This window comes from Mus musculus, chromosome 3, assembly GCF_000001635.26.
Source record: "Mus musculus strain C57BL/6J chromosome 3, GRCm38.p6 C57BL/6J".
Taxonomy (NCBI): Eukaryota; Metazoa; Chordata; class Mammalia; order Rodentia; family Muridae; genus Mus; species Mus musculus.
In genome coordinates this window covers 122521510-122536447 of record NC_000069.6, presented here as the reverse complement: position 1 = coordinate 122536447, position 14938 = coordinate 122521510, and the positions used below count along the sequence as shown (strand labels likewise).

Genomic DNA, 14938 nt, shown 5'->3' with positions numbered 1-14938 from the left:
ACACAGCACAACTGGTCATGGTCTTCTCCTCTACTTGGTTGGTCTCCAGAATATTATGTCTGTCTCCTTCTGCAAGTCTGCCTCTGCTGACCTGCTGAGAGGACCAAGTTGGCGTGGTTCACAACCAGAAGGAACTCCTTTGCCTGGTGTGTTTTCTTTCAGACTGTTTTCTGCCCGGCATCCCAGCAGCTATTTGACAGCTCAGTGGCCTCCTGATTGGCCAGTGTAAAAGTGCAGTCTGGGTGTGAAATGGCAGGACTCAAGCAGATTAATCTCCCCCATCTCACTGCCGCCTCTCCCCCAACTCTGCTTGCTCTGGCCACTGCTCTATCCATATAGTCAGCACCCAGATGGTACTATGCTGTCTGGGGCCATCCCTGCATGGCTCTTCTCTGCAGGTGCCAGACAGCATGTTAGGAAATTCATGACTAAATTCAGAAGAGGAAGTCACTGGGAAAATGGTTCCCTGTATGGATGGTCAGGAATACCATGCCTTGTGCTGACCATTGCTAGCAGGAGGCTACTATCCACTGAGGAAACAAAGGATCTGAAGATGACTGGCAATTTGGGGTACTTTTATCATAGTTTATTGGAAAAGTAAAAGAACTCATTTTATTTGATTTGTTTATATACTTATTTGTATATTATGGATATAATGGATATATTAACAGCTCACTTGTTACATACTTTGGATATTCCTATGTCTTAAGATTGATTTTTTTTTTCACCCAAGGTTCATCGTGAGATTATCCATGCATGGTTCATTGTGTATAGTCTGCTATAATCCTGAACTTTGTCCAATCTAAACAAGGTTGCTTGCGAATATTTATGTGTTTATGGACATAGTACTTTCTCTGAAATCTATACCTAGAAGTGGAAGTCCTAATTTATGTTTGTAGGGGCTTGAATGAGAATGGTCTCCATAGGCTCACGTTATTTGAATGTTTGGTCCCTAGTTGGTGGGCTTTTTAAGGAAGAATTAGGCGTGGGACTAGAGATGGGCTCTGAGGTTTCAGAAGCCCATAGCAGGCCCAGTCTCTCTCTGCCTGCAGCAGATCAGATGTGACCCCTCAGGTTCTGCTCCAAGCATTACTCTTGCATGCCTACTTTTGGCTGTGATGGTCATGTTGCAACCTTCTGAAACTGTAAGCAAACCCTTAGTTAAATGCTTTCTTTTGTAAGTTGCCTCTGTGATGGTGTCTCTTCACTGCAATAGAACCCTAAGACAGGGTTAAATTTTCAGTTTTAAAGTAAGGCCACTTTTAACCTCCAGAGTTACTGTGTTTATATATTCTAGTAATTTTGGTGTAAGGGTTACTACCTGTTTGTTCCATATCCTGACCTACTCTGAGAGTCAGGCATTCTGATCTTCCAGTTCAAAGGATATCAAAGTTGATTGTAGTGTAGGTTCCTCTGCTTAGTCATATTGGGCATCTTAAAGGAGCACTATATTCCCCCCTTCTGTGAAGAGCCCATTTTTAATGCTTGATCTTTCTTTCCCTGTGGTTAGTTGTCTTTCATGTGAATTCTTAATATGTCGAGGATGCTAATCATACCATTCATTTGTACTAGGAAGCACACACAGATATGTAACAGAGATGCTTGGTTTTGACTCAGGTATTCTCATGGGTTGCATTGAAAGGCTTGCCTGGGGCTGAAATACCCACTGCAAAGTAATTTCTTAGATTGTTAGTAGGGTCCAGTTCCTTGATGGACTCTGATCAAAGGCTTCAGTTCTTACCACATGCACCTCTCCCCTGTGACACTGTCACTGTAACATCTTACAGTGAGTGGTCCAAGAGAACAAAGAGATTGTACTGGAATCTCAAGTATGATATAACACCAAATCTTTACTATGCTCTCATCACAGTGACCAACCCTAGCATAGTGTGGGTGGAACAGTACATAGTTGTCAGTAGCAGAAGGCAGGGAACCTGGATGCAGAAGTTGCCTGTCATACCAATCTTGTCAATTTTATGTGTTGGTAATGTCCGTTTTTAATATTTATGTATTTCTATGTATGTGAGTGTTATATATACATGTATGACTGCATGACAGAAGAGGATATCAGGCAGAATAGGGCATTAGATCCATTATAGATGATTGTGAGCCACCATGTAATTGCTGGGAATTGAACTCAGTACCTCTGAAAGAGCAGCCAGTGTTCTTAATTGCTAAGCCATCTCTCCAGTCTGCCCTCCACCCCATCCCACCCTACCCGGTTATTCTTTTGATGGTTTGTTTTAATTCATATCAACTATGTGTCCATAACTACTACTTTTCTTCTTTAAATCTACTTTAAGTAAACTCTTGATTGGGCTGGAGAGATAGCTTATCAGTTACCATCAGGAGCTGCTCTTTCAGAGGACTTAAATTGATTTCTCAGCACCCACATCAGGCGGCTCATAGCTACCTGTAACTTTTAACTCCGAGGGAGTGAGTGCTTTCTTCTGGCCTCTGTGGGCATACACTCAAGTGGTGCACCCCCCCACACACATACACACACACACATACAAAACAATATATAATCATAGAATTCTTAGCTATCTAAGATAAAAAGGATTTTCTTTTTTTTTTTTTTCTCTTTTTTAGATTTATTTATTTTGGGTACAAGTACACTATTGCTCCTTTCACACACACACCAGAAGAGGGCATCAGACCCCATTATAGTTAGTTATAACTCACTATGTGGTCGCTGGGAATTGAACTCAGGACCTCTGGAAGAGCAGTCAGTGCTTTTAATTGCTGAGCCATCTCTCCAGCACAGGATTTTCTGTATTCAGAAAGTGCTCTCAATTTTGCCTTTTACATGCTGGCTCATTTATCTCGATTGTGATTGTATTACACAGAATCACTTTTTTTTATTAGATATTTTCTTTGTTTACATTTCAAATGTTATCTCCGTTCTGTTTTCCACTCCGAAAATCCCCTATCCCCTTCCCCCTCCCCCTGTTCCCCAACCCACCCACTCCTGCTTCCTTTGCCTGGCATTCCTCTATACTGGGACATAGAACCTTCACAGGACCAAGGGCCTCTCCTCCCACTGATGACCAACTAGGCCATCCTCTGCTACATATGCAGCTAGAGACACAAATCCCACCATGTGTTTTCTTTGATTGGTGGTTTAGTCCCAGGGAGCTCTGGGGGTACTGGTTAGTTCATATTATTATTCCTCCTATGGGTCTGCAAACCCCTTCAGCTCCTTGGGTACTTTCTCTAGCTCCTTCATTGGGGACCCTGTGTTCTGTCCAATGGATGACTGTGAGCATCCACTTCTGTATTTACCAGGCAGAGCCTTGAAGGAGATAGCTATCAGGCTTCTGTCAGCAAAATCTTGCTAGCATCTGCTATAGTGTCTGTGTTTGGTGGTTGTTTATGGGATGGATCCCAGGTAGGGCAGTCTCTGCGTGGTCATTCCTTCAGTCTATGCGCCGAATTTTGTCTCTGTAACTCCTTCCATGGGCATTTTGTTCCCACTTCTAAGAAGGATTGAAATACCCACATTCTGGTCTTCCTTCTTCTTGAGTTACATGTGTTTTGCAAATTATATCTTGGGTATTCTGAGCTTCTGGGCTAATACCCACTTATCAGTGAGTATATATCATGTGTGTTCTTTTGTGATTGGGTTACCTCACTCAGGATGATATCCTCCAGATCCATCTATTTGTCTAAGAATTTCATGAATTCTTTGTTTTTAATAGCTGCATAGTACTCTATTGTGTAAATGTACCACATTTTCTGTATTCATTCCTCTGTTGAGGGACATCTGGGTTCTTTCCAGCTTCTATTATAAATAAGGGTGCTATAAACATAGTGGAATATTTGCCCGTATTACAAGTTGGAACATCTTCTGAGTATATACCCAGGAGAGGTATTGCTGGATCTTCCAGTAGTACTATGTCCAATTTTCTGAGGAACTGCCAGACTGATTTCCAGTGTGGTTGTACCAGCTTGTAATCCCACCAGCAGTGGAGGAGTGTTCCTCTTTCTCCACATCCTCACCAGCATCTGCTGTCATCTGAATTTTTGATCTTAGCCATTCTGACTGGTGTGAGGTAGAATCTCAGGGTTGTTTTGATTTGCATTTCCCTGATGATTACGAATGTTGAACATTTTTTTTAAGGTGCTTCTCAGCCATTTGGTATTCCCAGTTGAGAATTCTTTGTTTAGCTCTGTACCCCATTTTTAAAATAGGGTTATTTGGTTTTCTGGAATTCAACTACTTGAGTTCTTTGTATATATTGGATATTAGCCCCCTATCGGATTTAGGATTGATAAAGGTCTTAGTCAGTTGGTGGCCTTTTTGTCTTATTGACAGTGTCCTTTGCCTTACAGACGCTTTGCAATTTTATGAGGTCCCATTTGTCGATTCTTGATCTTACAGCACAAGCCATTGGTGTACAGAACCACTTCTATTCTGTTTGTTTCCATAGCTAGTTGTTTAAGAGTTTGGAGAAGTCATTCCTGCCCCCACTGAGTAGCAGTGTGGCCTTCAGGTACTAAAGTCCTAACAGTCGTCTATGTTGAACTGTAGCTTCATATTGAGCTTTTCTATCTAGCAAGACAAATGTGAGTCTATCTAGCAGGCTGTATCATCAGGGGTCACAGTAAGTCGGTACCTTGATTTTGATGGGCAGTTTTCAAGTTTTACTGTAGACCTGCCTAGTGAGAACAGTGGCGGCGAAGCCTCACGGCAGGTTACAGTCTTTCTTCTTGGAGTGAACACAGGCATATTCTGCAGTGTGGTGGTTAGGGTTAGGTGTCTATTTGCCTAGGTTAAGGGATACCTAGAACACTGGAGGGAAAGTATTAGTGGGAATGTTGGCTGTTCTAGAGGCTGGCATGTGAGTTGGTGGGGAAAAGGCCACCTTAGTGTAGATGGACACTCACTGGGCAGGGAGCTTAGGCAGGACATGAACCCAGAGCAGCAGTGGATTCTCCTCTGGAGCAGGGGCGTTCCTCCTCCCTTGAGCTTTATGACCCCTTTGGACTCAAGTACTGATAGCAGAGACTCCCAGCATCTTGGGCCTTTGCCCTGGACTGAAAGTTACACTGTCGGTTTTGCTGATTCTGAGGCCTTTGGAGTTGGACTGAGCAAGCCTACAGCATCTTGGGGTCTCCACCATAAGCGTGTAAGTCAGTTCTACTAAACCCCCTCCTCAGTCTTTACAGAATTACATTTTGGTTCTGTCTCTGGGGAGCCAGAATTTATCTAGGAGTTATTATTCCCCCCCCCCCAGTAGATGTTGTACCAGCCCCCGCCACAACCCTATTGAGTAAGTAGGATCCCCATATGGGGGCATTTCAAGCTCACCCCCTCCGTTCTTCCGTTCATTGAGGTGAATTTAATGTTTTCCTTCAGGGTTACTTATAGGTCATTTGGCTTTGTTGTACCTTTTAGGGTTGAGGAGAGGTTTCTATCATTAAGCTCAACACTGCATTAAAGACAGATTGACAATTAGTGTTCTTTTGTGAAAAAGCTTTCTAAAGATAACCGAACCTTTATATTGCCCTAGGAAGATGGATATTCTCCCACCACAATTAACAAATTGTGTAGATTGGATGGGCTAGCACATGCCTGTAATTCCAGCATTTGGGAGGTGGAAGCAGGAGAGTTTAAAGTTCTAGGTCATTCTTGGCTATACAGTGAGCTGGAGTCCAACCTCAGCTGCCTGAGACCCTTTCTTAAAAACAAACAAGTTAAACCATAAATGCTGAGGAGGTGTACAGATTTCCTGATATATAAACATGGGGACCTGAGTAGTTCCTCATTACCCACATAAAGCCAGGCTTGGAGACTAACCTCAAGTGTAGGCATGGATTCATGCTGTGATGTTCTCTGTCCCTCTGGGATGGTAAGCCAAAATCAACCCCTTTTCCCCCAAGTTGATATTGCAGAAAGTAACCAACAAACGGGTTAAGAGATACCTGACTAAGAAGAAGAACCCTGACTAGGAAAGCATTGGTCCAAGTGTGCCTGCGAGGGCTTTCCAGGAGAGCCAACTCGTAGACCGGTTGTGTCATGAAATAAAATGGCAGTTGACAGCTTGGTGTTCAGTATGGTTTTTAGCAAGAACTTGCCCTCGAGTTTGAACCTAGGTCTTTTGAAGCAGTAGTCCTTCTGTCTCTTGCAGAAGAAACCCTTTTTATTTGCAAACCATTTTTGTTAAGTTTGGTTTAATATGGAGATAGGGGAGAAAGCTCCTTAGAACCCAGGATTGTCATGCTAAGTTGAGTCAATAATAAAGAGACAGGATACAATTATTTCACAAAAAGATATATTTCCATTCATAACTATTTACAGTTTCATATTCAAAGAATATCATATAACTGATACCTTCTTCCATGTTTCATGCTTTTCTTTTAAATGCCTCTATTTACATTTATCTGACAAGGAATTAAAACTAAGATGGTCAAATGCCATGATACTAAACAACCAGCAACATAGCTATGTCTTAAGTTTGCTGATCAACATTAGCAATAGTTATCTTAATAATAAATTACCATTCATTTAAAAATCAGTAGTAATTTTAAACAATTCATAAATAAGTGTGCTCTGTGCAGTTTACACATTTACTATCCTGTGGATGTTAGCGGCTTGTATCCTGTTAGATCTGCTCGTTATTACTTAGAGTTGACAGGCATGCCCAGTGGGACTGGAGTGCCCCAAGGCCCTCCAGCTGGTTCTCACAGCTCGGCCTGCTTTCCAGAGGGAGGTTCTAGTTTCCGTGAGAGGGCTGTTAGGATCTGGTTGAACTTGTCGTATCTCTCGTTCTGGTTGACTTCGGCGCCCTTGCTGCCCCATAACAATCTCATCTGGAACTCAGTCCTTAAGATCTCAGTCATTTCTTCATCTGGTTGGAAATCTAACCAAGACAAAATGGGCAAGGTCAGTCCTTGCTGCCCAAAATTCAAAGGTAAACATGAATGAAAGTTTGCTTTAAAGAAGAGTTGAGATGGGCTCTGTCCTCTCTCTAAAAAGACCACTTAAAGGAAGATGTAGGGCATTTGTCAGCTTCAAAGAACCAACAGTCAGCCCCCTAAGCCTGTGTCCCTGTGGGCTTGTGGTGCTGTGAGGAGTCATGGTGATTGCTCCTTGTCTGCAGCTGTTTGTAACAGTGTGACTGATGCAGAATTTACCTGTCACATCATTCAGCTACATACCACATGACTCAACTATCTTAGCTGAAAAGTCTGACTTATGGTAGTAAATTTCTGTGGTCCTAGGTTACTTCCCTCATACTTCCAGGCAGCCAGGCTTACTGTCTGAGTAGCATTCCCAAGTCAGCCCAGCTTTGCTTTCTGCCAAATGACTTTTTAAGAATCAACGAAGGGGACTATGGACATAACTCACGTAGTAGAATGTCTGCCTAGCACGCATGAAGCGCTGGGTTCACTCTCCAGCATAAATCAGGCTGGTGACATACCTGTGATCCTGGCACTTGGGAGGTGGAGCAGGAGGATCAAGAAGTTCAAGGTCTCCCTCGGCTATACATCAAATTGAAGATCAGCTTTTAATCTATGAGACCCTGCCTCATAATCAGTATCACAGTTACTAAAAACAGTGGAGTTTTGTTTGGAAGTCATCCTTACAGGCTGCCTCTCTGAGCAAATCAGTTACTTTTCCTAAGTGGTCCATCACACACTACACTTACCCACTGTGTGCTGAGATGCCTCTCTCTAAGCACCGTGGGAATCACCACTTACTTAATGCAGCACACACCACACCACACCACACCACACACTGGGATGAATGTATCACTCTGAAGAAGCTGCTTGCTTTTACTACAAAGCTTAAAGTTCAGTTTACACAGCACTTTCTAGTACGTGTGGACACTTGGAGCAAGAACACAATGAACTCTAGATAAAAACGCCTTCCCAGGTACTAATGGTGGACATTCTTCTTGATCCTGCCTTTTATTTATTCTGTCCCAGAGTAGAAAACAGGAGATACAGGACCCTGAGATCATCTGGAATTTCAGGACATAGTCTGGGGATGAATTGGAATAGTGAGAATGTCCTAGACATAGGAGAATTCCAGGTTGGAGAAGACAGCTCAGTCAGTGTTTGCTTTGTGAGCACAGAGGCCTGACTTCAATCTCCAGAATACACATTAAAGGGCTGCACGTACACAGTTGACAACTGGGACATCAAAACAAAAAAGCTGCTGACAGAGGATTAATACCTAGAAGAACTCAAAAAACAGCCAAGACAAATGGCCCAACTTTAAAAATGTGCTATTGAGTTCTCAAAAGAGACAAAAATAGCTAAGAAACACCTTTAAAGGTATTCACCATCCTTAGCAGTTAGGAAAATGCAAATTAAAACTACTTTAAGATTTCATCTTACCCCATTACCCTAGTCAGAGTGGCTAAGATCAAGAAAACAGATGCTGGCAAGGATGTGGGAAAGGGGAACCACCTTCACTGTTGGTGGAACTGTAAACTGGAGCAGCCACTTTAAGATTAGTGTGATTAATGCTCACACAGCATATGACCCACCTATGCCACTCCTTGGCATACGCCCCAAGGACTTGACATGGTACTACACAGATACATGTGCCGTCATGTTCAGTGTGCTCTGCACAGTAGCTAGGAAGTGGGAATAGACCTAAGTGTCCTTGGGCTGATGGATGCATAAGGAAAATGTGGTACATCTACACCATGGAATACTATTCAGCTGTGAAGAAAGTGAGAAAATGAATTTTGTAGGAAGCTGGATAGAACTAGAAGATACTTTTCTGAGGAGGGTAAACCAGATCCAGAAAGAATGCCTCCTGACAAGGGACCATGGTGGGTCATGTGGGGAGCTCTAGAGAGGAACAAAAGGACACAGGGGCTATGAAGGGGGATGCTTTGCCCCCTCTCCCTCCACTGCTACCAGCTTTAAAACAAACAAACAAACAAAAAAAAAACCAAAACCAACCCCCCCACACACACACACCAAGGATGACTGAAAAAACTATAAACATATTTGTATTTACTTATATTAGAGTGTGTGTGTATGTATATGTGTATACACACACACACACATATTTAATTTAAATCAAGTTGTGCCACTTGGGGTGATAATATTCCCCTCCCAAGAGCCATAGTCATAATCAATCTAAGAGAAACGTCAATGCCAGGCAGAGGAACCCTCTCTTGCAATCTTGGTCAAAGGGGTTCAAGAGACTCCCAGATCTTGAAGGTAAGACCCCGTTGCTGGATGAATGGAGCTGGAATTGACCTAGAAGCCTCCTCTATGAGGACTTGCTCTCCTAGCATCGGTAGATGCTCTACAGGGTAGCAAGTCCTGCTCAGCTTTAAAGCCTGTGAGCCACAACTATGACTATCATAGCAAGGTATTTCTCATGGTGCCGGAGTGGCACTTCTATCTTGGGGGTAACCAACAGCCATCTACTTGGATCAAAGGCACACTCATAGGAGGGAATTTGTGCCTAGTACTGTAAACCTAGTCAAATACCTGTGGTTGATGAGGTCACGGGAGAGCCTTCTACCACCACTCTTCTACAGCTGTAACTCCTGACTGCACTCTAAGGATCTACCCTTACACCCACAGATAGCTGCAGCTCTTGCCACTTACCAAAGCAGCCGCTTTTTGCGGCAGATAATGACCATCAACGAAAGTCCCCGATGGTCAGAATGCAGAGAACAGTTTATTGTGGGCTCCTGTCTCCCACCAGCTGGTACATCTACAATCCAATCTCTACACCTAAGGCTCAGGGTACATCAAGGAAGAAAGTGGGTGTGGAGAGACGAGAGCCAGAGGACCAAGATACATGCTCTGAGGTACTGCGTATGATAGAAAGTTGAACCCATGAAATCTCAGAAATATGGTCACCTAAACAAGACCCGTACAGTGGCAACACCGGCTGACATTCCAGAGAGGACGGAGCAAGTCTTATAAGGCCCCACCCCTAGATGAAGTGCTATAGAAATTAATGGCTGCTAAGAGAAGAGTCCGTCTCCTCTAGAGACCCAATCCTGGTTGGTCATCCCTTGACATACACACATATGAACAACACTAAATTGACTCAGTAGGTCATATTTGCAGATACATGTTTATGTGTATATATATGTAACAATAATTAAAGTGATCTACATAGGGAGACACAGGAGGTGAAAGTAAGTGTGTATGGTAGAAATTACATAAATACAGTACTCATGTACGACATTCTCAATAACTGATTTTTTTAAGCTGGTCTTGGTTGCCTGAGAGGTGGCTCGCAGTTGTGGGACCTGAGTTTGGCTGCTAGGACCTATGTCAGGTGGCTACAGCTGCCTACAGCTAGCTCAACAGTGTGATCCCTCTGGCCTCCCTTTCGCTCATGTTGTATACACGCCTACATAAAAACATACACACACACACACATATATGTATGTATGTTATGTATATATTTAAATTTTCTATTTCTCAAGACAAGAGTTTTTCTTGGCTGCCTTGAAATTCACTCTGTAGACTAGGCTGTCCTCAAACTCACAGAGATCCAACTGCTTCTGCCTCCCAAGTACTGAGATTAAAGGTGTGTGCCATCACTGCTCAGCTTGAAAAATACAGTATTTTTAAAGCGAGGCATAGATGGTTGTACCTCTAATCCCCACACTGGATGGACAGACAGGTAGAAGGGTCCCTGGGACTTGTTGGCCAGCCAGCCTAGCCTCCAAGGTAAGTTCCAGTGAGAGATGCTGACTCAAAGGGATGTATGGTGCCTGAAGAAAGAGATCTGAAGTTGACCTCTAGCTGCACACACTCGTGCACGCACGCCACAGTGAAACCCATTTCTTTGTATGCTCTTACACATTATCAAATGAGCAATGGCGTAGGAAATGTAGTGTCTACATCTTAATCCTTTCTGGTGGTCATTTTTCTGACCGAGGGCATCCATCCCCTTTCTTTTCTTCTTCCTAATCCCTGTGCAGAGAAGATTGCAGGAACAAGTCCCTACCTGCCAGGATCCTCTCAGCATTCATCCTGTAGCTCTCAGAAGCCTCAGCCATGAACCTGGCTGTTGCCAAGTGATTCAGCAGAATTTCACAGCTCTCGTCATTGTTTTCCCACATGTCGGTCCCTTCAAAAGTGACAGCCTGGCGTTCCATTAAGGTCACCAGTGGCATCAGCAGAGGGACTGACACATTGCTTGCTGGGACATATGTAGACTCTGAGGAATGAGGAAGAAAGTTCCAGATCATGTTTTGTTGGCAGTCAGTCACAGACCCACTAAGTGGTCATCTGGGTTCCCTGACACGCTGCAGAGCTATATGAGCAGGGCCACTGTGTGAGCCAGCAACAGCCTTGCAGGTGACAGAGGCTTAGCATGTGCCCCATTAAGGCTCCGACACACAGAATAGGAAACGCTAACCCAGGAGAGATGTAAGGAGCCCGACACTCACCCTGCCCTCCTGTGCTCACCTCTGCCTTCATGCAGGATTTTGCTAAAGGGCTTCAACTGCTTCTCATAGAGGATGGCTGTCTGCGTGTAGTGGTGCCTCAGAGCCGTCCATGTTTTCTCTAACCTTGTGATCTGCAAGAAGGAAAGGTTATTGTTTCAGAAAGTCTCTTTTTAAAAAAAAACAAAACAACAACAAAAAAAAAACCTTTCTGCTAAAGTTTTGGAACAGGTGACAGATGATCATGAAGCTGTCAGAGCAGCTGTGAGGGAGAAAAGGCGCAGCCCCTACCCTAGTCTACACTGTGAGGAAGAGGAGGCGCAGCCCCTACCCTAGTCTACACTGTAAGGGAGAGGAGGCGCAGCCTCTACCTTAGTCTACGCTGTGAGGGAGAAGAGGCGCAGCCTATAAGTCTACACTGCCCTGGTGACCCATCCCACAATGCTTCATGTGTGTTTCTATACATACTTTTAAAAAAAAATGCCTAAAAGTAACTATCTCATTGTAGTTATTTCATGTGCAGATCAGAGGACGGCTAGTGACATCACACGGTTCTCCAAGAAATTTCTGGTAAGGGCCCTTAATCTGTTCAGCATCTTGCTTTTAAGGTGGTCATTCTTTGTTGTTGTTTGTTTGTTTTTAATGAAGAAAAGTATGTGCCAATTATACTCTGACTTCTAGGACATATGACTGAGCTGTATCCCTCTGTGGGAAGGATGGCTATTTATGAGCACCTGGCAGGATTTCGGAGCTAATCTGTGTGTAGGTAACAGCCAAGATAAAAGACCCAGCAGTGTTGACGCTGCTGGCCGAACCTGGCTTGACTGACTGACTCTACCACTCAGAGTTCTTTAAGCACCTACGTGAGGGAAAGCGGACCTGAGCAGCAGAGACAGCAGACCTCCCTTCCTTCACAGTGGAGGCCCATTGTGTTTGACAGGCTTCTGAAAGCATCCGCCAGTGCACACAAAGGCAGAGACCCTGCCTGAGATATTCTAGCCGAGGAGCTACATCATCAGTGAGACAGCGAGACAACTTCCTAAATGAAGTACCTTGGGGAAGATGCTTTGAGACAAATCGAGTCTAGCGCAGAGGTTCTCAACCTTCCTCATGCTACAATGCCCTGTAATACAGTTCCTCCTGTCACAGTGACCCCCCCAAACCATAAAATACCACTTCATAACTATCACTTTGCTATTGTTACAGATTGTAATGTACATGTCTGATATGTAACATGTCTGGCATGTGACCCCTTTGACGCCCAAAGAAGTCGGGACCCACAGATTGAGGACCGCTGGTCTAGGGAATCTCTGATACAAGTTCCTTAAATGCCTCGGTTTCCCCAGTCATTACCCCAAATAGCCACATCCCTGGTGACCCAAGTGGATGCAGCCTCTGTCATACCACAGACTCCAGCATGGTGTCTTGCCCTGACTGGTTCTTCAGGAATACTGCTTGTTAGCAGTGAGGCTAACTCTTGTTATTTTGCATCAAAGATGAGATATTGAACTATGATCAATTACCAGTGTTTTTAGAAACAGAATCAAAATGCTAAGGACAGTGCTCTCGGTTGCCTGTCCCTGGCGTGGCTTTCACTAACGTTTATCTTTAGAGGTTGGCCAGAGCAGTCAGACGTGCATGGTGGAGACGTATAGAACTCTTTGACGAGTGTTGAATGCATGCTTGTGTGGGAGGCTGCACAAAGCCAGCATCTCACCTGAGGCATCTCCAGGGCTTTCATGATGGCAGAGAAAGCATAGAGGTCTCCCATGGCATCCTTCAGTTCCACCGCCACCTGGATGATCTTATTGAGGGTACCCGCTCGGTTCTCCAGTGTGCCTGTGCAGCCCAGAATGTCCACAGCAATGCCAATGGCCATGGTGTTGTGCCTAAGGAGAAGACCAAAGGGTCGGGCTCGGATCGACAAGATGAGGAGAAAATGGCTTTAATCATCAGAAGGGCTATTTGTGTGCCACTGGCTGGGAGCCAGTTTGGAAAGCTGATTTCGATAAAGTCCATCCAACACCAGGTAAAGAATGTACCATGATCAGAACCAGGCTCACCCATGGACATGGGAGCACGAGGTGGCCCACAAGGGCAGGAGGACCTCAGAGGTGCGTGTTCTCTCTCTTACCATGAGAGGCACGAGGAGATAGCAGGTTTCCCAACATACAGGAAGACTGGAGCTCCACTTAGTGGGAATAGAAAAGGAGAGACAGGGGTGAGTGTGAGAGAGAGAGACGGAGACGGGGAGGGGGGATAGGGAGAATATGAACTTGATTCAAGATGTCACAGGTATCAGAACAAGAGAAGAGAGGAGGCAAGAAGAGTGTTCTGCAGCCCCAACACAGGCGCCTGAGAGACTGAAACACAGGCAGGAATTTGCTGTAAGGTCAGACCCCAATAAAACAGAGGATCTACTCCCCACCCCCAATTCTCCTTTTTTCTCACCCTAAATTGCAAGGGTCACACTCAAGAGCCTTAGGGCAGGAAACATGGTGACTTTTCTGCACATAACAATGGGACCCTATGTGCAGGGTCTGTCTTGGCAGGAAGCTCAGACAGTGACCAGTTCCTTCCCCCTCTGAACCCAGGAATTTACTGCACTGGGCTAAAATTGTCTTAGTCTTCCAGGCTACTATGCAAGAACTGGAAGTAAAATTGTAGCTATGACGCCCGCCTTGCCTTTGAAACTCCAGGGTCATACTCTCCTGAAAGCTCATCCCGGGGCTGTTGTTCCCGGCTGTGTCTCGCCCTTGTTGAGCAGAGGTGGTAGTGACTCAGAGCACACTTAGTCTTCCCAATTCTCCTAATACCTGTTAACTGAGTTATGAGCTCTGGTGTCTTTAAGTGTCGTGTGTGTGTATGTGTGTGTGTGTGTGTGTGTGTGTGTATGTGTAGAGTACTCACTTGCAAAGCAGGGACAACGTTTGTAAAATATAAACTGTGGTCACAAAAATAACATCACCTCTATCTATATTTGTAAGCCCCCAACCCCCACCTTCCTCCCTCTCTTTCTCTCATCCCCCTCTCCAAGGCACTGGGGACTCAACCCAGGGCCTTGTACATCCAAGACAAGCCCTCTACACCTGACTTCTGTCCCTAGCTCATCTTAATCTTTAACTTTGAGTCAAGGTCTCATCCATTTGCCTCTTCAGTTACTGAATTTGTGGTCCTCCTGCCTCAGTCTCCTGTATAAGCTATAACTGACAGGCTTGTCCCCATCAGACCTGGCCACCTTGACTCACTTTGTCTGTCTGTCCCATCTCTTTCCTTTTCTCCCAACTATGTCCCATTCCTGATTTCTTGTCTTTCTAACCAATGAATCCGACCAGATTCCCAGATAAACTTGGAATACTTGTTGGAAGAGTTCTCTCTCTTAGTAAAAGCATTAACAATGTTAATTCAACCCTACACCCCAGGGGCTTCAACTAACAAGGAACCAATTCCCCCTGCTTTGTTCTTGTGGTGTGCCATCAGTGGCTAACTGGCTAATGACAATCACTTGCTTAGTATCTGCTGGGGACTTCCTGGTGCTGTGTGGGGAT

The 14938-nt window shown here is 44.5% G+C and overlaps 1 protein-coding gene across 3 annotated transcripts in view; it reads right to left on the bottom strand.

Annotated features, from left to right (window-relative positions):
* Positions 1 to 6256: 6256 nt before the first annotated feature.
* Bcar3 (breast cancer anti-estrogen resistance 3) overlaps positions 6257 to 14938 on the bottom strand; it is a 110435-nt gene continuing 101753 nt past the window's right edge. For 2 of the 3 annotated variants that reach the window (NM_013867.3, NM_001355264.1), the window contains 4 exons: positions 13108 to 13279; positions 11413 to 11524; positions 10949 to 11161; positions 6257 to 6866 (listed from right to left, as the gene is read on the bottom strand). In NM_013867.3, the coding sequence (NP_038895.1) occupies positions 6688 to 6866; positions 10949 to 11161; positions 11413 to 11524; positions 13108 to 13279 (676 nt within the window). In that variant the 3' untranslated portion in view covers positions 6257 to 6687. The remainder of the gene's footprint in view (positions 6867 to 10948; positions 11162 to 11412; positions 11525 to 13107; positions 13280 to 14938) is intronic. The other variant, XM_006501559.4, reaches the window with a different exon arrangement.